The 27,574-nt window shown below is 41.2% G+C and overlaps 1 protein-coding gene across 1 annotated transcript in view; it reads left to right on the forward strand.

Moving 5' to 3' along the window:
• si:dkey-246g23.2 (solute carrier family 66 member 2) overlaps window positions 1–27,059 on the forward strand; it is a 46,574-nt gene extending 19,515 nt beyond the window's left edge. Inside the window, exons 4-5 of the mRNA XM_051381589.1 lie at window positions 9,492–9,708; window positions 23,234–27,059. Of these exons, the coding sequence (XP_051237549.1) occupies window positions 9,492–9,708; window positions 23,234–23,408 (392 nt within the window). The 3' untranslated portion in view covers window positions 23,409–27,059. The remainder of the gene's footprint in view (window positions 1–9,491; window positions 9,709–23,233) is intronic.
• Window positions 27,060–27,574: the final 515 nt, after the last annotated feature.

Consider the following 27,574-nt stretch of genomic DNA (forward strand, 5'->3'; position numbering starts at 1 on the left):
CAACTAACAACCACAATAAGAAAACATATCTGCTCACTCATCATGCTGGATAACCTTTGAAGAACACATGAAACAGAAGAAGAACAGCAATTTTTTTAATCAGCGTCAAACTTTCATTTTGCTGTAGACAGCAAATCCTAGACAAGCAATGTACTTCAAAAAGAGAACGCGGGAGCTTCTTAAGGCCAAAGCACCTGCAGACACCCAATCTTGTGTGATCTCGAAAAGATTTGGGACATTTACGGGTTTAGCTGGCATGCAAGGCAAGATACAGAGGCTTATAGGCATGCTATCAGGATAAATGAAGGACAATGCCAGTGAGGGGCTCTTTTTTATCTCTGATTTTCTCTGCTTACTGGAACGTACTGGATAGATGCAACAGAAGAAGAGGAAAAGAAATTATAGGAGGACAGCAAGATAAAACTCTGAAAGAGGTAGAGAGTAGAGGTCTTCTTGGGTCCTCTTTGACCCTAGTAACTGAGAACAGGACCCAAGACCAGGACCTGAGTCAAGGCTGGTTCCACATTATATTCAGTTTAATCTGATTTGATGGTCCCATTGTGTTGTTGAGTGTTGCAGGTCTGTGTGTCAGTATGTCTAATGCTTAAATGGAGTGTGGTGCATTTTAATAATTTAATAACCACAGGAGACGTTTTTAAGTTGAGGTAGCTTGCGTGAAGTATGAAGTGCAATGACATTTACTGCCACTGTTCCAGTTGGTACATAAAATATTTAGATTTTCTTTCTATCAGAACCAGCATTAACTGTTTCAGCAGTTTGAGCTACAGTAGTTCGTCTGTTGGATCAGAACCACACGAGCCAGCCTTCACTCCCGACTTGCGGCCTTGGCCACCCGTGACCCTGTCTCCGGTTCACCCTATTTTCTTCTTTGGAGCACTTTTGATAGGTACTGACCACTGCAGACCGGGAACATCTGGTCATCTAGCCATCACAATGTAGCTCTTGTCAAAGTCGCTCAAATCCTCACGCTGCCCATTGTACCTGCTTCTAACACGTCAACTTTGAAGACAAAATGTTTATTTGCTGCCTGATATATCCCCCCCACTGACAGGAGCCATGATAACCAGATAATCAGTGTTACTCACTTCACCTGTCAGCGCTCATAATGTTATGGCTGATCTGTGTACATACTGTATATTATAATATACAAAAGTATATAAAATAATTAACTTATGTCCAGTGCTGTTAATGTATTAGTGTGCATTAGTGTTCTAATCTGCTGTAATGTAATTACAGACACGATTCTTCACACACAAACAAAAACTCATTTAGTCAATTTTTAATTAGAGTTACCTTAATAACAATAAAATACCATGAACTGATCATATAGTCACAATGCGATTACCCTCAAATTCAATAAACAATAATTTGAATTATTCCCCTGCCACTAAACGACACACACTCAAATCCAAACACAAAAGCAAACTGGCAGAAAGCTGACTGACTCTCATTTATCTCAGAGCTGCAGGCGCCAGCCAATGACTTTTTGGGACGAAAGTGGACGGAGGCGCTAGAGCGAGAATAAATGTTAAGAGGTAGATTGGATGGTGGTGTTGGATGTGTGGGTTTGTCATTATGCCAGAATTGCCAGTGGACCTGAAGCTGAAAGAGAAAATAATGTTAGGTGTGGACACATCATCTAGCGACTGTACTGATGGATATATGGTATTCTGTCAGGATGCACACAAACAAGCACAAGGATGGGCCATCAATCATCCCGTCGTGAAGCCGGCAGGTTTTTAAAAATGTTTGAGTACACCGTTTCTTTCTGTCTCTCTCTCTGTCCATTAACAGGAGTATCACACAGAAGTGGCGTCTTTCATGTGTATAATGCAAAGGTTGTTCAGTCCCTGTCAGTGAAGTGTATATTCTGATGGATATGGAGCTGTTTGGGATCACAAAGTTATTCTTCTATGTAAGGGCTACGAATGTGGAATCCATTAGTGCACAACAGAGGTCAAGCGTTTACAGAATTGTTGTTGTGGGTCTTTAATGCCAATAGAGCTCATTAGTTAAGCCTCGTCTGGGTCAAGAGGCTAGAAGGAACACACACATACACCCTGTGAGGAAGCAATCAGTCGTGGAAAAACACAGTCATGGTTCACTCGCAAGGTCAGACCTGCCCACTTTCAAAAGAGCTACTGCAGCAGAAACTCCAAGGAAAGAGTGTTCTTGACTAAAGATTATTTGCTGAAAGTGGACCAGACCAGGAAGCAATTTCTCTCTCCCTCGCTCTCTAAGATCATAGTGTTATGATTTAATGTTTCTCTCTTTTGTCATAGTTTTTAATTAGCTGTCAAAACATACAGTAAACAAGAGATGACATAAATTAGGTAATAAAACCTTGAATATACTCCTGTGTACTACCAAGGTTATCAGTAAGGCTATAATGCGTATTTGTCCTGTTCAGTTCAGTATGTGACTTCCTCGGTCCGGTATGCCCTGTGAAAATTACACTCAAAATTGTCAAAATTATTCATGTCGACTACTTGCACCCACAGAACAGAAATTCAAGAGCTTGAGCTTTACCTGTAAAGGTTTGGCAGTGCACCAGTTGTAGTCTATCAGCTGTAGCCAAGCCCCCAGGAAGAACGCTGGGCTTTGAAGACAATTTCACACATCAGAATTTGATTCATTCAGTCCGACAACATTTGGAAAGTCTAAAAGAGTCGCACAGAGGGATGTACATAGGATTTCTCATAATCTGAGCATGGAGGGCAGAGTGACACATTGCACAGGGAGTCAGTCAATTAAGAGAAGTTGGAATCACAGTATGCATTTTGCATCTTAACAATAGGTGTTTGTTTATAGCCCATGGACCCATTTTACATTTCAGTTTTTGGCCTTCCAATGCTCCCCTGACCAAAATGAAATCACATGTTTCCATACCTATTGTTCCTGTGCATTGTATTTACAGCAGCAGTTGGCTGATTTACTATGGTATTTTTTGTTTTAGTTAAGTGGAGCTATTAGGCTAAATCTGACAGCAGTTGTGGAGGCAGAAGAGGAGGATTATGTAATAAAAATGCTAACATTGATGCTGTTAATGGTATATGTTATAAGTTGGAAAACGTTGGAGAGCTGAAGAAGGTATACTTATCTCTTTTTACCAGTAATTGTGCTGATTGCTATATAACATTCATCTTACCTTTCAGCTTGCAGTTTATAGTCCGCTGTTTGTAGTTGCCAGTAGGAGACCTCTATTAAAAAGGCACACAATGCCTCGTCATTAGGCATTCAGGCAAGCAACTATAAAACTGTTGACTTGTGAATGTATTACTTGGATGTTTCTGCATGGATGACTTTTGTAATACACAAAATATTATGCAAATGAATGTGCCAGTTGTCTCTGTAAATAGATACACATTAGACGATGCAGACAGGTTTTTATGTTTTGCCGGATGTGACCAGAGCTCAGAGAGACCATTGCAGGGCTGTCAGAGACTAAAACAATGTTACAACTTAATTTATTTTGTTAATTTACTGCACATGAAAGATAAAATTAGAGGATGTACTTTCAGCAGACTGGGCAGTGAAGCAACAAATCCAAAAACTGGATTAAACATGTAAGCTGAAAAGATAATGCAAGAGAAACAATTCAAAACTCAGATGCATAATGTGGGCTACGGCCTATTGGAATATGCATTGTGCACTGTTGTGTGGCAAACACAACACAAAAGCCGGATATTGAAGAGTTACAGTAATTGCACCGGACATTGTTATTCCCCTGTGTGTGTGTGTGTGTGTGTGTGTGTGTGTGTGTGTGTGTGTGTGTGTGTGTGTGTGTGTGTGTGTGCCTCACATGTTTGTGTGTGTGGACAGGCATTTTTACATTTTGCATCCTCAAGATCAGAAATGTTCCTTTCTTAGCAAAATGCACAAAAAAGGCCTGAAGTATACAGCGAGGCCAAGTATTATCTTAATCCTGTTTTCCTCGGTGAAAATGACCTTAACTGCATTGTCTTTTTTTTACTTTTTCTTTGCACTTTCATTTCTTATCACTGTCTAGCACATTTTCAGTTATTTTGTATTTAAGTTTTCAGGTAAATGAGCCATTAATTACTTTGTCGAGACCCTCTTGACAAAGTCAAAGTCTGGGCTACTTTAGGTGAGAGCGTGTTTAGAGTTTTTTTTATGGCAGTTGAATAGACCAATGAGGTGCCCTTTCTTGCGAGTCAGATGGTCCCTTTTCTGTGTGATGAAGACATGCAGTAGCTGTTGACTGAGCTCGAAGCTCTCAAGAACGTGACTCGAAAGTTGACAGCTATGCATGAGTGAATTTGGGCAGAAATAGCAGACCTTGTTACCACAAATAACCCCTCTAACGCATGGATGGACGTGAGCCGTCCGCTCTCCACACACTGCTGGTCCAGTCTGACATTGGGAAACATCCCCTCTAAAAATGTGTCTCCACTGGGAAGCAGTTGCGGTGAAGGGGTGGTAGACGCAAATCAATCAGGGATATTTCTGGAATCGTAACTAGATGGTTCTTGTCAGCGTTTTTTCTTTTTTCTTTTCCCTTTTCTTGGTCTACTTAATTAGGTTTGTGTTGACTGGTCCTGTTGAATATCATTAATAATTGAGTGTTCTGATGATTTTTGCAATCAGAAGTTTATACAAAGTTTCAGGGAGAAGTAGTTAAAACTCTTAGTCAAAACTACTCATGTTTGTCTTAATAATTTAACCAAATGTTTTACCAGAAAATGCAGTTTTGTAATGAAGTTCCTCCACTCCCCAAGTTAAATATGAACTAGTTCAAGAGAGGAAATCCACAGGGAGGGCAATTTGTTCTTGTGTGTGCTTCTGTGTGTTACATTCCCACAGTAACTTAATGAGTGGACATTATTTTTGAAGCTTTTGTATTATTCAGAGAGCTGACAGAGGAAGAGTGAGACACAGAGAGCAATGGACCCTTTCCTATCTGTCTTCACTCACTGGTGAACCAACTTATGTATCTGCTGCAGAAACAAGCCCACCCTTTTTTTGGTCAGGGAGAGAGTTTCTGTACGTCTGAGTGATTGTAGAGCTGTGGTGTCCCTGTTAAAGCTTGTCGAGAAGGTATCAGGATTTTTCGGGTGTGTCTGTGCTGTCAATGTGTGAAAAAGCGCAGCGAGTCTGCAAGTTCAGCTCAGATCGTGAGAGATCGCCCTTGACCAGTTTCTGGGTCCTTTCTTGTTGATCTGTGGGCATACTCAAAAATGAAAATAGGGATGTGTTTTTTTTACCCGTTAGAATAATCTGAAAAGTCCATTAGATCCTGCATGTCTCATAAATAGCTGTACCTATTCGCAGATTTGACCAGTGAGCCGAGTAACAGACAGCAACAGACAGCCTACAAGAGATGTCAAACAGCAACTTTCACACATCTTAAAATACACAGAGCAGACTCCACAGAGCTGAGTCGTTCTGCTCGCAGACTGACAGTGCTGAGTCAGCACATCTCCAAGCTCTCTAGCTGTCAGTGTCCATCCTTGTCTCTGTCTCAGAGTCTCTGACTCTCAGCTCCGCACTGTGCTTTCTCTGCTCGGCCTGATGGGGAAACATTGAAAGTAACCTCCATATATCTACTTGACTGCCTCAAGGCTACTCTGCTTCTCTTTCTGACTCGCTAACCCTTCATCCCTTTTTCCATCTCTAATCATTCCCTCTTCTGTGCAGCTTGCGTGAGTTAAGGTCTGACAGCACCGAAACGAAGTCTTGATAATGCCACATCCCAGATAGACCCACTAAAGGCTGTACGCACACATACATACACTGACTGCCTTATCCTGCCCAAGCAACTTCTCATCCTCCCAGAATAACTTCATACACAGGTATTGACTTCCTTGGGGTTGCTTCCTCGCTCCGTTTTAGTAATTGAATTGTTTGATCCTGAATGGGCTTTGTGTTAACAAAGAGACTGTGTGAAGAAAGAGTGTCTCGCTTCATCCTGGCACTCCGGAGCCTCTGGGGTCTTTGAAGTGCGGCCCTGGCCTCGACGCACCAGACAGGAGGATGTTGTTTGGAAAAGGCCAGGCCACCTGTCCTGTCCTGGGGTGACAGTACAGCAGCCACAAAGGAGGTGTTTGTGTGTGTGTGTGTGTGTGTGTGTGTGTGTGTGTGTGTGTGTGTGTGTGTGTGTGTGTGTGTGTGTGTGTGTGTGAAATGAAGTGAACTTTTTTAGTCAGCGAGGTGGGTGGAAAAAAACAAAAACGACTGAAACAGTAAGAGCAAAGAAGTGAGCTGGTCAGGGAAAGGAAGCCAGGGATGATGCATGATATGAGAGGAGGACAAATAAAAGGGATGACTCCATGAATGATGCATAGCTTTCTCTCTTCATTATGCTCTTCCGGGCAATTTGATTATGCAGGTAAACATGCAAGGCTGTATAAGTGAGAGATGAAATGGGATAGAGCGATAGAGAGGGAGCGGGGATTAGAGGGGGGGAAGTGGGTGTGTTGCTTTATGCATGAAAATAGATTGGATTGCCTGGTAAGAGGACAAGAGAAGAGTGTTGTCTGAGTCTGCCTGTGTGTGTTTGTGTGTGTGTGTGTGCTGCCGATAAGCGGGAGAGAGGGAGGGGGAGCCGAATTAAGAATGGAGAGGTAAGGCTCAGCGGGAGGCTTTATACACTGAAACGTTGACAGTAGTTTTGAAATACCACTACTCTCATTGTTGCTGCTGTCAGCATGTTTATACTTCACCACCTTGGCCTCATTCAAACGGAAATGAAAGGGCTTTTATGTTGCTGATAAAGGGCAGCCTCTCCTGACGCTCCAGTCTCCCTCTGCCAGCCGCCAGTGGCTGCAATGACTCAGGTTTGAAGTAAAGGGGCATCAGGAGTAAGATGGGACTTGGGAATAAGTGCTGGAGTGTGCCAGGCTCTGTCTCTCTTCAGCTCTTTAGGTTCTGTCAGTGTCATAGTTTGCAGACATAAGTCAAACTTTGAGAGTCTTTGTGTGTGTGTGTGTGTGTGTGTGTGTGTGTGTGTGTGTGTGTGTGTGTGTGTGTGTGTGTGTGTGTGTGTGTGAGAGAGAGAGGTATGAAGCGTGTTTGTCTTGTGTTGCTCTCCTTTCCCACCTCGCATGTCTGTTGTCAGCTGTGGGCGATGTGTCTTCAGCGGCCCCGTTTGATAAAGCCATTAATCACATTCTCTGTTTACCACTCACTGCAAGATGTCTCACTCTGTCTGTCCCAGGATGCAGCAGAAGATGCAGCTCACTGGAGTGGAAATGGAAACGTCCCAGCCTGGTGTTGGGCGTGTGTGTGTGTGCTTACTGAATATTTTGCGTGACAAAGTAAAAAGTAAAAACCAACATGGTGTCTTAGTAAGGTGTCGGGCCACCACATGCCACCACAACAGCTTCAGTGCACCTTGGCATTGATTCTACAAGTCTCCAGAACTCAACTGGAGGGATGAACACCGTTCTTACAAAAGATATTCCTTCATTTATTGACGATAGTGGAGAGCACTGTCTAACATCGGTCCATCTCCAATAGGTGGTAAATGCGTTGAGGACCGGATGCAACTTAATATTGATTTGCAACCAGATTCGCTGCACACACACACACACACACACACACACACACACACACACACACACACACACTTACTTTAACACAAATACTCAGCTCCTTTTTAGACTCAACTTCTCCAGCGGGCATCTCTTAAGTCCCCCAGTTCGTCCGTGTGTGTCCAGCAGCTGTCAGAGGTCTGGCACGCTAATGCGTTTGAAATGAGAGTGATCACTGAGCGCCAGCTGGGACAATCAACTCACCTGGCGCTGTTCTCCAAAGCCATCTCCACACCTCTCTCCGTCCTGCAGCTGAATGTTAAACACATGGCCCACCTCCACAGTCATTTAAGGGATTTATCACCAAAAATGCAAAACATTCTCTGGTTCCACCTTTTCAATATAAGAATGTGCATTCCTCAATTTTGTCATTTTGAATCATCTGACTTTTTGGACTTAAATGGATTTGTAGAATCACCTTGGGCTCTGGAGCTCTTGACTTTTTTAATTATTTTTTTAATTTAACTTTATTCAAAAGTTGACAGTGAATACAGGACAGGAAATGTAGGGAGAGAAAAAGAGGGATGACATGCAACAACGGGCTCAGTTGGAATGTTGCGATTGCATCGTATGCGTGTGGTCCACAAGGATTCCCCATTGTATAACATTTTAAATGGTTAATAATAAAAATGTATTGATAAATGAATAGAGAAAACGCCCCTAAAAAGATGTATCATTAGTCTTTGCTGTCAACATTTGTCTCTCATCTGTATAGAAATTCAAGGACACACATACACACACATGCAAATGCACAGTCCACACGATTTAGACTGTTCAGTCAGTGTGAAAGGTAACAGCAGCACATGTTGAAGTCAGGTGCCTCGCAGTACGCAGTGTCACACTTGAGTCCCCACACTAGCTAATGTGCTCTTATTTAGCCATCAATCCTCTTTAGCTGATGTCAGCTGCTTTCCACAGCTCCATGGCCATACATAAGCAATGAGAGCTTGTCGATCATCTCACATTATGGTCCATTGAGGAAATGGCTGATGGTGACGGGAAGTAGATGTAGTATATCTAATGTTTCCCCTCACAAGCTATAAGCTTTCCTTGGCAGCTCCTGGACCAGCCTCCGAGCTGTGTCCCTCTGAAGCCGATGGGAGAGGCATTGTTTTAGGTTGCTGGACCACTGTGACTATTATAATGATTCAAAATCACACTCTAAATTTTTAAGTCAGTCCCTGGTGTGTGCCACCCCACCCATTCAGGTTGAGTAGTAAATGGCTTTAGATAGAGGTGTTCTTTCTATTTATTAGTGAATTGTAAAAGGCACACATGATAAATAGAGTTGTGTCAGTGGAAGGATAGCTTTATACCAAAGGTAATAAACTTTCTAAATGTATAGCCTGGCCTCACCAAAGACCATGTTATTCCAAAGTAATAGAAATGTAAAAGCTTTGGAGTATCTCATTTATCTTTGTTCCATTCACTTATGCATGTGCACACTATTGATTTAAGAGTGCTGTCTTTGCAGAATTTCTATGCATCCTCTAATGAAACGCTCTTATTCCTGCTCTTTCCTCCTCCTGTCTTTTTCCCCACCACTGTATATCGCTCTTTCAATCTCTGCCTGTCACTATTGCTCTTCTGTTTCCATCTTCACATACTGTGAGCACCTTTTCACTCTCCAGCACTACACACACACACACACACACACACACACACACACACACACACCCTTCCTGGCTCTAACTCTGCTTCTTTATTCGATCATCTCTACAGGCTCTTCTGTCTGCTTTCTTTCCTTTAAGTTCTCCCACGCTTTTTCCCAATCTTCACTTTTCTCCAGGTTTCCTCTCTCCTCTACCTGTCAAATCTATTCAATTGAGCTTTTCCACACTGTAAACTACTGATGGCAACTACTGAGCCAAAGTTAAATTGTTTCGCTGTATCTCTTTTATTTTCTCCCCCCTCCAGACTTGGACTTTCGCTACTTCTGGAAGTGGAGCGTGTTCGAGGACTACCTGCTCTTCTGCTTCGGCTTCACTGTGCTGTGTGCAGTTGTCACCTTGCTGCTGCTGGACTCTGCTGTGTTTGTGGAGACACTGGGTTCCCTGGCCGTGATGTTTGAGGCCATGCTGGGTCTCCCGCAGCTGCTGCAAAACTTCCACAACCGCTCCACCAAAGGCATGAGGTACAGCACACTTTGAGGTCAAGCGGAGAAAGCTCATAACTCACTGTACTCACACTGGCATACAGCGGCACACTCCCACAGGACTTAAATAGTGCTACTAACACCACATGGAAACTACTCTCATTAACCTTAAGGTTGAGGGAGTGCCAGTAATTTATATTCTCATGAACAAAATATGCTAATAAGGCCATTTATAATCATTGGAGGCAACATGAAGTTTTGGATGAACCCAAACTGAATCTTAAACAATTATCTAGCAGTTATCTATCTGTTTCATTGACGGTCAATGTTTTATGATGAATAGTGATACACTAATTCATCTTAAAGATGGATTTTCCATACAATCCCTTCTTTCAGGTCTCAGTAGAAAAAACTGATGATAATACTGTAATATGCCATCTAAAATGATTTGAAAGAATCAGCATATCCTCCTCTAAGAAATGTTCTCAATACTGTCAACACATGCCACATTTTAAGGTAATTCCTGAGGTACCCACGTTAAATTCAAGGTCAGTAGGGAGTAGAGAGTGGCAGGAAGGGGGGACAAACAAAAAGCTTAGCTTGCATTAAAAATGTTTTTCTTGTTAAGATTATGTCAAAGTGTAAGAAGGTCGATGTGTATACTGATTAGCCTCTCAGGTAGAGGAATGTAAGATCAATTACACCCCTAATGGCACAGAACCTCATACTAATTATGATCATTATTTCCTCATTATGTGTCTTGTCTGTCATCAGTGCAAAATCCATGCGTGCAGCGTCCGTGTGTGTAGTGTTGTCACATGCTTTGCTGGTCGGTCATCTGCAAAAAGCCCGTAGAGACAAAACAAAACATTTGACTTTTTCTTTTTTTCGAGGACACAACCACCGCCGTTTGTTTTCAGTAGATATCCAGCAAGTATACAGGTCAGACCTAAATTAACGTGCACAGCAGGCAAATATCATGATCCTAAAAACATGGAGCAGTGACGTTAGATGGATTCAGCAGTCCTCCCTGGGATTGGGGGTGGTTTTGTTTCCCAGTTCTCGACTCACAATTCCTTCATACACAAATGCACAATCACAAAATATATGTGACTAAGTGCTGCAACTATCGATTATTTTCATCATTATTTTTTTTTTTATGATCAAGTTATCATTTGGTCTATATTAAATTGTATATTATTTTTTCCAAGCAGCCTTAAGATTTTCAGTTTACTGTCATATAACACAGATTAGCTTCAAATCCTCCAACTTGGGAGTGTTTACTATTTTAGCTTGAACAAGATTAAGAGTCTATATTAATGCTAGCAGCTCTGTGAGGCTGGACTCTGGGCACAGTGGTTCTTTGAGCTTTATGCATGTTAACATACTCACAATGACAATGCTAGAATTCTTAAGGAATTTTTTATTTGGTAGATAAAAAGTTAGAGTTTTTCAGTTGTTCAGTTCATCAGTTCATCCTGACCTTGACATGACTGTCAATGTTTTTAGGGAAATCCATTCAGTAGCTGTTGAGATATTTCAGCCTGGACCAAAGTGGTGGACAGTGAGGAAGTCTGACATTGCTATCCCTAGAGCCAGGCTGTTGTTGCTGGTGGGTTTTTTTTTTTTTGCTATTGTTTGCTATATTATGTTTACTTTTTTGTTGATTCCCCAAAGTATAAGAATACCATAGAAATATCATACACACAGGAAAAAGAGGAGGTGAGAAGATTCATGATGGTGGTGTGTGTGTTATTCCCTATGAGAGACAATTCTTTTCACAGCAGAGGTGACAGAGGTGGCATCTACTGTATAGATTATCCACATGCAGCAGTCTTCACTGTATATCCACTATTCTTCTTCAAGTCCCACTCCGTGTTTTCTTTGGATTAACTGTCACAGTACATTTTATGCTGCTCAGTCAAGCTGGCTCATATTTTGCCACACGTGCACCCATAAACACAAGAAATAAGTAATGTAGTAGTGTATGTAAATATGCTGCAATATAGTTGATTTACTGTTTGAATGGCAAGACGTCCTTCCTTGATAATATGCCCCATTTCACATAAAGTGTCCTCAGGATATACATCTGGGCTAGCACTTCCAGTGAATATCACGCCAAAGATTAAATACACAATAACACTACATTAGGTCTCCAGGCTGACTGATGAATGAGTTAGAAACATCAATACACTAAACTCAGATCTGTGGCAAAGTCCCTGCATACTCAGTAATGTAATAATATAATACAAGCCACCAAAAAACAATACAGCTGCTGGAAAATACTTCTTAATACTCAGTGACTCTTTGTCTTAGGGAATACTGTAATTTCAACATGAATATTTTCCAACCTCACTATCGATCTCTGCAGCCTAATTGGACGAATGACCCTGAGGATCGAAACAGCCCATTCAGCACTTCTGTCTCTACGTATATAACATGTTTCAGATCATTTGACCCTGATCACATGTACTTAAGATTCTTCCATTTGTTCATTTAAGCTTGAGCAAACTGTTTTCCAGATATGATGATGCAGCATGTTGTCTGCACTTCCTCTCATATCATCCCATGTGAAACTAGTTGTTGTTCAGTCAGATTCCCCCGGAGTCCTATTACTGAGATGTGATTATGAGTGTGTGGATGCATTTCATCAAGGACGGCTCACCTTTTCCTGGTCACCCAAATGGACGCATGTTGTGGAAAAACCAGAGAGACAGTGTACTCAGTGTAATTATGCTTCCTGGTCATTATTGACACGTTGTATGTGTGCATGTGTGTGCACACACATTCACACTCATACCACTACTCCTGGGAAACCGAGGAAGGGACTGAGTGGTAATGGAAAAATGCAATAAAAGGGATAGTGTGAGAGAGAGCTAGAGAGGCAAGAAGGGTGTGATAGAAAAGGAAGTAAATGCAAGAATGTAGAGAAGTCCTATCTGAAAATGAGCTCCCTTATTTCTAGCCTCCTTTCTGTACTTGTACTTCAGGGTGCTTTCACACCTAAGCTGTGTGGTGTGGCTCAAACAAACTCTGGTTTGTTTGGTTTGTTCAGATGGTGTAAATTCTGTCACTCAAACCGTGAAGGAAACAATCTCCTAAGCAATAAATAGGATTATGCTAGATCTGGGGTCGGCAACTTTTTCTGTCAAAAGAGACATTTTTGGCCAAGGGAAAAACAAAATGTGTCTGGAGCCGCAAAACATATTTGAGTCTTCTAATGCTAATTTCTCACTGCAAATTAAGTTTACCAGTAAGCCAGCAGCACAGAAATTCTCTATTTTCCTCCAGGACTTTTATTTTTTTGGATTTGGAGTCCATAGCTAGAGACTTTTATTTTTTGAAGGGAGACTCAAGACTACTAGCCACTGCTGTAGAGGTTTTAACAATTGGAGAATGTAAGAATCACTTTAGGCTTACAACAATGATAAATGAAAACATTTCCAAATTAAACATTTGAAATTTTCATGTTTTATTGCTAGATAACTTAGTAACCATGGTAACACATATGCGGATCAGTATCAAAGTGCAGGTATTTCCCCTCATATATCAAGTGAAAAAGATGTGTGAGATGTGTTGAGCTTGTGTTCTCCATGTACTTTGACTGTTACTGAATAAGCAATCATGCAGCAGCAATCCCCCAGTAGTACAGGTACACCTAATATCTGTCCCTGTTTATACCTCCCTGTCATCAGTTTGGGTCTGTGACCAGAAAGTTGCCGGCCCCTGAACTTGGGTGGGGAAAGTGGAAAAGCAGCGGTTGTCTCTCCCTCATTGCCACAGCTGAGGTGCCCTTGAGCAAAGCCCAAAACCCCAAATGCTCCATTTTGCTCCATCGGATCGCTGTGGCAGCTTCCAAATGTGAATGTGTGCTACTGTGTGAGTGTGAACAGTGCATTCCTGCATAAGTATTACTCTCGGTGAAACATCCCTGAATATATAAAAGGATTAAAAAATGAACTCATAATCGATCATTTCTCTGTGAGCTTTGTGACCACCAGAAGATAAAAGCATAGGCGCAGTAAAGTGCAGCATGAGTTAGCTGTCATTCGACTGAGTAAACTGGGTTTGATTGTCCCCCACGGGTTGATGTATCACTGATAATGCAGGATGACACTTACCAACATAAAGCAAATCAGAGCTTCTTTGTTGTGGACTGAGTGAGCCAAACTACAGGTGTGAAACTGAATGAATTTACTATTTTGCACATTTAGCCCTCCAGCTAATTTCCATAACCTCATATTATTCCAAAAACATACACTACTTAGAGTATCACACACTGTTCAGTCAGAATAAAGCTGTTTTTAGCGATTCATTAAACACTGACTTTATGGAGATGCCAGGCTTTCATCTGACAGCATTTGAAAGCACTGATTACTCAGGTGGAGCCTACAGTTGAATGCTAAAGTTGTGATTTGTTTATTTGAGCCACAATGTGTTTTTTGTGTGTGAGTGATTGCTCAGCGCTCTCTGCTCGGCTGCCTGGGGAGCACGCCTGTTTTCCTCTTCCCTCTCATTAAACTTTATCTATTTTGCCTCCTCTCCAGTTTTCCTCTCTCAGCTCTGCACCAACGCGTCCAACCTTCACAATGTCACTCAGTGACAGTGGAGGGGACACTGACGGTGGCAGTCTGTCTGCCACACTGACTAAAAAGTATGCAGACAAATACAGCGTGTCAATGGATACATATCTCTGTTAGTTTCCTTTCCTTAGACAGCTCCTCTGCTGTTCTTCTCTGTCCTTCCTCTTTGTCTTTTTCAATACAATTTATTGTTCTTTATTGTCATGAATGTGACAAGAGTCAAGCTACGTACATACAATTGAGTCCAGCAAAGAGAGTAAACGCCTGTCACATTATTGTGTGTCGGCTGCACATTCTGCTCCTTGTTACTCTGTTTCGCTCACACCTTCACAACTAGCAGCTTGTTCCTTTCTCTCAGTTCTGTGTAACACCCTTCGAGCACTAATGGTGGCTCTATTGCCATGTCCTTTCAATAGCAGCGTAATGGTGGTTTCACATTTCTCTTGAGGCAGCCATTACCTCACGGGCCATTTCGGACAAAGGGCCAGTACCTTTACAGTCTGGCCCCTGGAAAATATCGTGCAGACACCGTGATAACCTCGAAATGACCCTTTTAAAACTGGCAACTCAGAGGCGACATCATTCAGATTCACATACAGAAGCCACCTATACGTTGTATGTGTCAGTATAATATAATAACTCCAAGTGCTTTGTTCCAGTTTGTTGTAACATTGTAACAGTTTTTATAATGGTTTATTAATAACATTCACTCCTTCATTGTGAGAGTTTGTTGCTTTTTGTGTCATTGTATATTCAATATCTTGGGTTTTGAGCTGTTGGTCAAATAAAACAAGCAATCTGGAGATTTCACCTTGAGCTCTGGGAAGTCGTGATGGACTCTTTGTGGGTATTTTCACAAAATGTTCCATATTTTTTAGACTAAACCATAAACACTGTAATTAAATGGTTAGCCTATACATTTGATAGGTAATTATCCTTAATTGCAGCCATATTTTGATCCTATTAAAGGTGGTGTTTATATGCGGCATTTCGCGAGTGCAGTACTCAAAGATCCTGAGTATTTCTGACATGTTACTGTGCATATAAATGAAACCAAGTCTTTACAGGAGCTGAGAACATGAAGTGTGATAGATGTACAGTGGAGAAGCTTAATCATATAAATACAATTTGACAAGATCATTGGATTTTCTCTATGAACCATCTACCTCCATCACTGACATTAGCAAATGATTTCTTCTCCAGTGTATATTCAGGGATTAGCCCTTTGATTGTATTTGTGTCTGTCTGAGATATGTGTATGTATGCATGTCTGTGTGCATGCATCCCATGCTTACATAGTATACTGTGTAAGGAAAGCACACATAATAGTGTTTGCTAGAGTATAGTTAATACAATCAAATCCATTGTGTAAGGCAGTGCAGTAGCTCTCACTGTTACATTAGAGTCCTGTCTGTCCTGGGGCAAGACCACACAGGAGATTGTGTTATCCTCACATTTTCTTTTATTTTTATAGTGTAGGGGTTTGGACAGGAGCAGTTCTGTGTGTTTTTGCTATGTAGTCTTGTGGTTGTACTTCTCATATTTTGAATAAACAAGTAAGGTAAGAAATCATGCAAAATATGGGTGCATTTGGAAGCACATTTACACAAGTAATCACTCTTCCAATAACATGTTCTTTTCCACAAAGGCTACAAACTTATTTTAAATGTCAAGGCCCTGTTGTACCTACTCAGGGCAAAACTGAAGCGGAGCTATGAAAAGCCTGAAGCGCACTGGTGACATCTATGCCCATTATTTTCAGTATTTTTGTCCAGACACTTATTGTTGTGTGAGAAACTTATTGTTGAGGTAAAGAAAAATCTGGCCCCCGTCAACCCACAGCCCAGGCTTTTCAGAGATAAAGTAAAATAGCCATACAGTCACTCTTTATGAAGGGAAATCAAGTGAAATAACACACAAAAAGCCCTGAACAGAAGGCTACTCTGCAGATTCTCTTTATTTGCTTTCTATTATTTTTATATTGTGGCAGGGTTAGGTTTAGACTTAAGGCAGCAGAAAACAACAACAAAAACCACGCAGTACAACTTTTGTTCTATTGTTGTTGTTATTCAGTGTAGGTGCTTATTGTAACAGCCTGGCTTACCCTCCCGTTCCAAGCATGTAGGACAAACTACCCTATCTAGAGCCAGTGTTTGGTTTGTCCATTCTGGGCTTCTGTAGAAACATGGCGGTTCGACATGGCCGACTCCGTAGAAGAGGACCTGCTCCCTCTGTAAATAAAAGAAGCTCATTCTAAGGTAACAAAAAATGTTATTTTCAGGTGATTATTATATATTAATGAATACCTATACCATATACCTATGAATATTATATTCTGTTTCTCATTGTTTTCATTAGTGTTTAATCACCTGAATATAGGAATTGTGTTTTGGTGACCTTAGAATGAGACGTTTTTTGCTACAGACACCGCAGGTCGCCTTCCATGCAGAATACCGTTTTGAACTGCTATGATTTTAGTTTCACAGCCACCATAGTTTCTCCTACACACTTCACAGCCCATTCTCATTCCCATGTCATCAAATACAGACATGAGCGGTGTGCATTTAGTTGCAATCTGCAACTTCACTGCTAGATGCTACAAAATCCTACGCACTGGTTCAATTTCAGTAGTAAGTCAGTTTTCAACCACTACTGGAAACCACTACACGCTGAAGAACGGTCCTGCCTGAAATGTTCCTGTCAGGAATTAAAAGTCTGAGGGGAATTTAATTTCATATTGGCTTATTGAAATACCTTTTTGAAGTTTTAGAAGACTGTGAAACCTTGTGTAATATGCTTTTATTTGGTTTTCTAGGAGCATATACAGAGATGTTTTAGATTACATAAGATTATAGATGTAATAAATATACTGAAATAGCCATCACCAACAGGCCATCTCATCTACTCTGGCTTGTTTACATTCCCCAAAAAAGCATCTAAAATATCCTTAGGCAAACTCTGTGTGGTACTCGTTTCTCTCCTCACCTCCCCTCCGCTTCGTTTGGTGAAGCAGAATCCATCTTTTTCTGGCAGGTTGGGAACTTTTCATTGTTTGCCTGTGTGCAATCGATCAACATGCATAATTCATAGTTAGTGGGTTAAGAGCAGCTCGGCTTCTCTCTAGCTGGGCCCTTTGATTTTCGTCTCTCTATCTGCCCCCCTTGGGTAGAGCTACAGCCCTGCTGCTAAATCACCTCACGCACACACACACACCCTCATGTGTGGGCGCACATACATACCAAAATTTGCAAGTGCGGACGCACACATAGTGCTGAAATAGAGATAGAAAAGTGTGATTGAAGCTCTTTGAAGCTTTAAACATCAACCCCTGCTGCTCAAGTGTGTCTCTTCCCATGGAGATGTGTATTAGTATTATCAAGCAATTACGAGGACTGTCTAATGCTCCTTTGGAGACTCTTTAAATCTCATATACAAAGTGTGATTCCCCTCATAAAGATTAAAGCCTGCACTAGGTTTAATTCATGATCAGCTGCCTACTTACTTCCACAACAGCAATTGGAAATGTTTAATGGAACTTGCTAGTTGTTTTGTGCAACGTTTCACATCCTTGCTATCCAGATGGAGATATTGGGCTACTAAAGAAACCTCAGGAACTTGACTAGAATAAAAAAATGAGGATCTACGTGTGTGGTCAATGCTTGGCTCTGGAAGTCAGAAAAGAAATATGCTGCTGTTTTTACAATGAACATGATCTCTCCCCAACCAAGCTTTTAAAGGTCCCCGTGGAGTTTTCTTGTAAACATACAAAGTTATGTCTCAGGAATGTGTATTGCGTTGGCCTTGTGCTTGTGTGAGGAATCGATACAAGCGAAGCAAAGACCAACTCATAAAAACATTGCTCCATAGCACTGCTCCACTGCAGGAAGTCAGCTGAGTACCTTTAAGTTGCCTAAATCTAACCATACTAGATGTGCTAACTTTGGAGGGATAAATAATTTTTGCATAGGCCATTTAAAAACATCGTCCTTGAACATTATCTGAGGAAAAACAAGTGTCTGTCATGATATAATGTAATGCACGGCTTGTGTAATTGAAGTTATTGAAGGGATAAAGCAAAGGTTTACAAGAGGGTTTGTTGTTATAGTTTATAGTATAGTTCTAGACCTGCTATAAGATGCTCTTTTTAAAGATGCATCACGCAACTTTGCAAATATTTGGGACGTGAAATCACAAAATTGCACACACACCACCTCTCTCTCTCTCTCTCTCTCTCTCTCTCTCTCTCTCTCTCTCTTTCTCTGCCTCTCACATGTCTCCCTCTCTCTTTCTAAATGTCACTCAGCCCTGTTTCCTGTAGTAGTGTTCCACTCGTCCACTCCAGCCACTGAGAGTAGCTAATAGCCAGCCTGACAGCACTCATTCAATACATCGCACAATTACTGCCTGGCCCACATACGGCACAGCCATCACACCGTGCAATCAGACCCCCCTCTCACTTTCTCCACCACTCTCTCCTGTCCTGTCATTCTCCAACAACTATCAGGGTGGCTTCGTTTCTCACCCCTCTCTAGATTTATCATCCCCCCTGCCCAGGGACATTGTCATCGGTCTCTCATCATTTTCCTTTTACCTCCACCCCCCTTCATCTATCTCCTAGCTCTCGCCTTTTCCTTTCAGTCCCCGAAGTACGCAGTTCACCATATCACCCTTTCCTCTCTCTCACCTCTTGCCACTTGGCTCAGATGAAGGTGGCAGGTCAGTAGTAATCAATGAGAGCCTGCACTGAGTCACCGTAAGTGCATGCGTGTGCGTCAGTGTGTGTGTGTGTGTGTGTGTGTGTGTGTGTGTGTGTGTGTGTGCATGCTTTGGTGAGAACATGAAGCAGTCGAGCAATCTTATGGTGTTTCTCTGTATTTCTGTGTGTTTTTGTGCAAAAAAAGCAAGATTGCACACATGCTGGGTAGTGTGTGTGTGTGTGTGTGTGTGTGTGTGTGTGTGTGTGTGGCTGTGTGTTTGGCTGGTAGTCAGTCAGTCAATATTCTCAATCAATACCGTAATAACTCCTTCTCCCTGTGGACACTCAAAGCCCCACCGAGGACCAAGTTCAATTGTTTGTTCTATGTGTCTTTCATCACCTGTCAACTGAGCCACCAGTCCCCTGATTAACGGTATCACTGCCAGATAGAGCTACGTGTGTGTGTGTGTGTGTGTGTGTGTGTGTGCGCACGCGCGTGTGCCTGCCAGAGATGAACGACCTCAAACCGATGTTTTTGTCTCCATTCCGCTGCACTGCTGTAGAGACTGCTTTTGTACAGATGACCCGCCCTCCTTAATTACACTGTTAATGACTCATCCTCGTTAATGATGTTTGCCGTCTCTTGAGCAAAGAAATTAGCCAAAGGTTGGAGCGGAGAATTTGAGAGGGTGAGGGAGGGAGGGCGAAGTAAGGGAGGGAAGATTAGGCAGAGAGGATAGCAGAGACAGACAGAGGCTGAGAGGACGATGAGCAATAAGTGAAGGTCAGGGCTGCGGAGAAGGACAGAGGAGATAATGTTAAAAAATAAGTCAAGTGCGAATTTAAAGGGATTTTGTAGCTTTGACATTTTGACCAGCAAAGGGGATTTTCTCTTTGTAGAGTTCTATTTTTCTGCTTTTTCTTCCTCCTCTTCATCATTATTCACTGATTTGCAACTCAAACCAGCTTTGTGTGCATGTATACACTAATCTACTTCTTCTACTACTACTGAGATTGATATGGTTATATGGTGAAAACTGACCCCAAGTATGAAAATATGATTAATGTGCTTTATAGGGTAGCTGTGTGCTACAATTTCTGCCTATCTTTTTTCAATTTCTGTCCCATAGCCCTATAACAGACGGCATATGGCTACATTCACTCAATATTTGTTACAAGAGTTGTTTTGTTGAAAAAGTTCAGTAAGAAAACGACCAACAAGTATCAGGGGTGTCACTCTTTCAAGAAATCATGTTCGAACTATCAGTGCTTTCACACCAAAAGCACAAGTCCGACATCACGCAGAGAAAAGCCAATATTTCCAACAGGGACAGAGGCTGTGCTCTGCAAAGATTTTTGACAACAACACATGTCCAATGTGTAAAAATTGGACATGTTTAAATGGTAGCTTGAATTTTGAATAAAAAAAACGACACTATTATTTTTATTTATTTATCTTAAATGCTCTTCAGCATTTGTTTTGTGGAGGATTTGTTTCAACAAGCTAGCTTACTGTGCTGTAAAATGCAACAATTATTTGACTCCTGGTAGGAGCTGATAAAAGTCACTAACTTTATTCCCTTTTATAGAGAAGCGAGACGCAAAGTAAAGGCAAAGATAGAGGCCATAAAAGTAAAGATGACAGTTGAGCGGGACAACAGAGAAAAGAAGAAAGTGACGCAGTGAAAGGAAAAGATAAGGCGAGAGATGAAACAAGAATTCTGAAGTTCAGCGAAGGATACTCTCTGAGGAAAAAAAAACTTCATTGGACTAAAAAGCAAGTATTTTCCTTGAGGAATACTGGCAGCTTAGAGAGAAAGAAGGAAAAGCACGACGATTTAAAATTCTTTAACACACTTATTTTTGGAGCAGTTCAATAAAACCCTGGAGTGTTTACCCCAAAAGTTTGAATTGTTAGGGGAGCAGAACACATCATTGAGACTCCGGTTTGCTCTTAACAAGCACTCCTTGGCCAGCCTTTGGGAGAGGTGGAAATAGCCTGATTCATACTAAAGCCTGAGATGGTTAAATTGAAGGTGGGAAGAGCAGTTGGACCAAAGAGTGAAGAGATAGGGAGCTATGTTGTCTGAAGCAGATTTTTCTTTCCATCTCACATTCAGGTTATGTCTATTCTGGCTTTGGATTGAAATAAATCGATTAAAAACAAGAGTATGCAATATTTTTCTGAACATGGGCCACTATAGGCACAAGAGACAATTACAGGATATGGGTAAATAATAAAATAAAGTGTCACGCCAGCCCAAGTAGATAAGCCTCAATAAGCTCCTGGCGCTCACTCACCCAACCAACGAAGGCAACAAGTACTAGCCAATCAGAGGCAGAGTAGGCCATCGAGGGGAAAACACTTTGGCACCAAGTAAGCAGCAAAAGAGGAAGAATGTCGTTTCTTCTTTTAAAAGTGTAGCTGTTGCGTACATTTCTTCATTTCTCAAAAGCAAACGGCTGACTGACATCTGACAGTCCACTCAGTTTATGCAGCTTATGGCCTAGCTTGCTAGCATTAGCACTGATTCCCACTTAATGTCACGTTATTCGTTTTATTTCAACACCTGCTGAGTCATTGGCAGCATCTGCACACACACTGTTGTTTTTGTCCCACATTATACTAAGTGGGTGTAGTACCTGGCTTAAGCTGTCTTTCTTTCTTAGGTCCAGTTGCAGTGACAGCAAATGCGTCCTGTGATCAGATACTCTTACCCCGTGGAATCGCACCATGGAGTAATAGTGTACGGAGCCACAGAATAATGTATGAAGTGCTCAAATCACAACTAACATCTGATGATGTCCCACCTTACAGATATTGGACCAATCAAAAAAATACAACTTGAATATATTGAACAACTTCCCCTACGGTGATGATCAGTCTATTGGATTACAGGTAATGAATCCACATATGATTGCATATAAAAGTGTCCAGATGTGCAGCCTGACTGCACTGTATAGTAACAGCTGTGAGTTTAACTTCCATCATTACACATCCTGTAGCTCTCCAGCACAGCCCATGTTGGCAGCCTGCATCATTTTGGGTTATTAATCACATTTCAATACTGCAATGCAGTGTCTAGATTTAGTACATTCCCAGGTAGGCTGAATAAGAATGTCCTTATTTCCATGCCAGGACAGGATTGTTTCGGTTCCTCATCAGGGCCTGGTGAGAGCCCAGGGGAGAGTTAGGAGTTTGACATGACTCTGCAAGGGGAGCTCAAGGATAGTACAGGACATCTTTCCCTATAGTCATTAGGCTGCCTCTACCCCCATATGCACTCATCATCCATATCTTTCTCACAGAGGTCTTCTCCCCATTCACAGAGGTCCCTCTCTTTCTCTCTGGTGGTTTTGTTGTCTTAGCCCTGTCTCTCTTACTGTATGCTAGATAAATGCTGTCCTCTGCAGGCTCTCTGTCTCTGTCTCTCTCCTTTCCTTTCTCCCTCACCACTCTGACCCTTACAGTATGTCTCATTGATGACTGATGGTCCTGCTCCGTCCCCAGGCCCACTGATCCCCAATAAAAATAATAAACTCATATTACATTCATACCTATGGGACACTGTCCAGATAGGGGATAGAAGAGGGAGCAGAGAGTCGCTGGAGTAGGAGTGATGGCAGGGGCCGTAAACGTAAAAGTATGGGGGTGAGGGGTGGATTGGCATGGTAAGACTCGTATCTTCTTCAAGGTCTTTCTTCTCAGCCTCAATGTCTCTTTTCATCACCGTCTCTTAATTGGTGTGATCAATTGGTAGTTTACTTCACCCTCTTCATTGACTTTTTAACTGTCTCCCTGCTGTTTCTTATACAGCAGGAACAAAATCAAGACCAGAACACTTTCAAAACCAGTTAAAGGTTTGCAATTGTAAGGCGGAAAGGGAGCAGACTGCTGATATTTTTCTTTTACTCCAGTTTTTTTACTATGTGTTCTTTGTAAAAAAGATAAAATATGTAAAAGAATAGTTTGACATTTTGCAAAATTTACTAATTAATTTGCCTCTTTCCTGAGAAGTATTTAGCTGAAGCCAGTAGACTATTAGCTTAGTATAGCATAGACTTGAAACAGGGGGAAACTGGATAGCCTGGCTCCATCTCAGCTGGTCGCTTGGACGCTGGTCCAGGCTAAGAAATAGCTCCTAACCCTCTTGCTTTTGGACAGAGTCAAGCTGTTGCTGTTTCCAGTCATTATGCTAAGTGTATTTCCCAAATGTCAAAATATTCTTGAAAGAGAAAACTCCTTAATTCTCACCGTGTCTCTCTGTGTCTCTCTTTGCTCTAGTGTGAAGATGGTGCTGCTGTGGACAGCCGGTGACATCTTCAAGACCACCTACTTCGTGATGAACGAAAGCCCGGCTCAGTTCTGGGTTTGCGGTTTGGTCCAGATCCTAATCGACGTGGCCATCCTGCTGCAGGTCCTTTTCTACAGCCAAGACACACGGGTCAAGCTAGGTTGAACGTGACGTAAAAATCAGGGCTTCTGTGTGAATTTCAATGAGTCTAATCTTTTTTTTTTTTTTTTGTGTTCAGCCTTCAGCCAAAGTATCGTGGGTATCATGCAGAGCCAAACATTTTAAAAGTGCAATTAAGCAAACATTTATAACCTTGAACAAATTACAAATAACAAAACACATTTTACTTTAAATTGTTAGTGAGATAAAGAAGTAGTTTGGTGCATTTTATACTATTTATTTGTTCTGTGTTGAACGTAACTTGGATCCTGAAGCGTAGTGGACATAGAAACTGTAAGAGGGAAACATTACTCACGTTGGCAGCTCACTAACAGAAGGTGTGTGCTGCTGTAATGGCAGCTGTAACAGCCAGTCCTACACTGGTAGCCCTGCACTGGAATCTACTGCCTGACTGATGAGTCTCCCTCTTCACACTCCACACGTCACTGGACTGTTCTCATGATACACAGAGAGAGAGTGTGTGTGTGTGTGTGTGTGTGTGTGTGTGTGTGTGTGTGTGTGAGAGTGACACGCTTGCTGGTGTGTCTGTGCAGCTGAAATTGATTTTTGCCGTTGGCAGCCAGCGCCAAGCCAAGGCCACAGAATGTACACCAAGTAATGGTAACTACTAAGAACATCAATCTGTGTGTTATGACTCTACTTTGTGGTTTAATTGAAATGCAAGTCTTCCACGGGGTGTGTGAAAACCATGAAGAAATGTGGCCATGCTGCAATGCTTTGCACTGTACCTCAGTCACAGAATCTTTTGTATACACCAAAGAACACGTCAGACTTAAGGTCAAACTATGTAACTAATTAACAGTGTTATGGAATATTTGTGGCGTTCTCTAGTGTCCCATCGTCTGCTGATTCTTTGACGTCTTTTTGCTCTTCCAAATGGTCTCAAAGAACCAGTCATAAGCATGGTCGATAAGCGATGGTTAAATCAACATGCTGAGCAGGAATATTACAGTAGGCTGTATTTTACCTTCAGTTATTGAACACATTTAGTGTTAACACTCAACTAAACAGGAAAAGACTTGAATGTGTAGAAAACGTATGAATGAAAAGTCAACCAAGTGAGACTTGGTTTAGTTTTACAGAAGAGATTTAAATCTCAAGGGACTTCCTGGTTAAATAAAGGTTAAATTAAAAAAAAGTGCTAAAAAAAACTTTAACTTACTTTTAGGGACTTTATAAAAGTTATTGCCATCCAGAGGGCTCTAAATCTTATGTTCCACATTATTAATATTTTCTTTCTCCTTGAATTAAAAGACATCTGTAACAATATCCCAATATCTGAAAAATAATATTGAACGATATTGATTTGGTGCAACTTGTTAAAGTGTGTACCGCAATTTAAACCTTAATATATTTATGTAACTATGCTTTAGCCTCCCACACACACACATTTGAAGTGGAAGTGCCAAATTTATGGCACAAAATATTAAATATTCCAGTCAAGAGAAGAAACTACTCCTCCAATTAGCCAAAAGAAAAAGTACCCTCCCCTTTTCCCCAAATCAATTCTCAGACGGTGCCTTTAGATTAGAATATTTAGTTTCCCTTTCATTGCATGTTTAGTCATTCCTAGACAGGCCATCTAAAGTAGTAAACAAACTTTGAAATGTCTTCATTCACCCCAAAATGCCCCATTAAACAGAGGACAGTTTATGTAATGCATGCCATTACAGAAACATTAAAACCTTATTTATCCATTCCAGCCTTCCAAAATGAACAAATATTTTATTAAGAAGTTCTGTTTATAATCGAAACACTAATCTACCAATATAGTCTCATGGAAAGTAGTTTCACCCGTTTCTTGATAGTTCCGTCTTACCAAAGCACTGCAGGCTAAAACACAGCAGCAGCAGCTGATCAGTAGTCCGCACAGGTTTCTTTTTTCCTCTCCTTAGCCATGATTTAATTAAGTAATACAGCCACTGTACCTGCTTACGAAGTCTTTCAGTCACCTTTTTACTTAGCAGCCAATTTGTGTCCGTCTCTTAATCAATACCTGTCTGTCTTTAGTTTCTCTCCAGTAAACATCTCGTTTAAACTACACACTGCAGTGCAAGCTGGCTGCTTCCCCCGTTTCCAGTCTTTATGCTAAGCTAAGCTAACGGCCTGCTGGCTGGAGCTTCATATTCACTGTACAAACATGAGAGTGGTATCAGTCCTCTCATGTATCCTTCAGAAATATATTATATTATCAGTCTTTACAGGCATTATAAGGTCACAGGCCAAAGGAGAAGCACTTCCTTCTGTTTTCTGTGTCAGTTTATGTCATGTATATGTGTATGTGTACATATGAAAACAACAAACGAATGTTGGAATATCTCGGCATTATGTGTTGATGGATGCGCCTCACTTTGCCACATCATGTATGAGTCTATGCATCCGTTAAAGCGTCTCTGCTGGTGCTGTAATACACGCCAAATATTTTTGGGATTGGTCACAATGACATTTATCGAGGGTTGCTGACAAACGTTTCTGATGTCCAGCTAATACTGCAGGCTGTCAGCTTTGTTGTTCTGTGACCTTCTATTGTGGGTATGCAATGTTGGGTATACATGCATTCTTCACTTCCAGTTATCTTACATTACATCTGTTACCATATTGTAAGACGAATGTGGCTTATCGTCTGCACCCTGCACACCACAGCTGGATTGCAATTGCATTATTTTTGTATTCTATATGCTCTTATCACCAGATGTGTATCTTTATATTGTTTCTCTCAGCAGAGGCTCAGAACTACACCTTTGCTGGATTTAATTTAACATTTGGGCTCCCTGTAGCCTTTTCTGCTGAAGGGCAGTAGGACAGATTAGCAAACAAACTGCCTGGTTGTGATAATAATACCTCAACCAGGTTCACATTATGGTAAACGTACTGTTGCCTTACCACTACAGCACTGATAAGAAATAGATGGTTTGTCATTTCTGTGGAGGGAAATGACATTACTTTTGAGGTATATATGTGTATCATGAAACCATTCATTAATTATCAGTTGCAACAAGAAAGAGAAGCCTTAAAGGTCCAGTGTGTTACAGTTAGGTGGATCTATTTTCAGGAACAGAATATAATACTATAACTAACTTCATTAGTGTGTAATCACCTGGAAATAAGAATAGTTTTTATTACCATAGTTTTTATCTACAGACGACTCCATGTTGAACTGCCATGTTTCTACAGTAGCCCAGAATGGACAAACCAAAGATTGTCCTACACACTTCACAGCTCGTTCTCATTCTCGGGTGGTTAAATACAGATGTTCACAGGTGTTCAGTTAGTTGCCGTTTGAAACTTCACCACTAGATGCCACCAAATCTCACACACTGGTCCTTTAAAAGGATTCCCATGAATTTGAGTTACTGTTTTAATGTTCACTGATGTTTCCTCAGGTAATGTATTTACCCTCGTTCTGCGAAACCAAAAGTAATAGTTGCCTTTAAAGTATTTTACCTGAACAAACTGCTCATTATTAGTCATAATCTCAACACTATGATGGCTACCAGAAGTGATAAGTGATAATATACACTAGTGACATTATACTCCATACTCCAAAATGTTACTGTCCAAATAGTTTCATGGAAATTGTATGTATGTGAAATATGTATCATGTTATTTTCTCAAATATAAACTATTTATATTTCAGCATGTGGTCTTGTGTTGTTACTGGCTGTGTGTTTTGAAATAAATACATGTCTTAGAGCAAGTTTGACACTGACTTTGAAAAAGAAAACAAAAAAAATCGGATCCGAGCCCAGCAGGTTGCTACTGTGATTTACACCTGGATTTAGATTTCTTTTTACCTAAAATCTGATCTGAACCCTCATGTGAACCCTTTGAGTTTGAGCAAGCTCAACCAGGAATATCAGACCTAAATCACAAAAGGATAAAACCATGCTTGTATACCTCTGTATATAAATCCTTTCTGTAAAGCAATCCCCACAGCAGCTATCACACAGAGCTGTGTTATAGCAACTGTCTGCAAGTCGTCCTGGGAAAATGAATATAGTTTGAAAAGATTACGACCTATGCACCAAATAAATTATGAGAAAGATTGAGGCCGAGCCGGACTGTGCTTGCTGCTGGACACATGAAAGGGAAATTAATGAGTGGGGGTTAATTAAGGTGCGTATTGCTTCAAGGATTTAATCCCCTCTGGC

This window comes from Dicentrarchus labrax, unplaced genomic scaffold (genome assembly GCF_905237075.1).
Source record: "Dicentrarchus labrax unplaced genomic scaffold, dlabrax2021, whole genome shotgun sequence".
Lineage (NCBI taxonomy): Eukaryota > Metazoa > Chordata > Actinopteri > Moronidae > Dicentrarchus > Dicentrarchus labrax.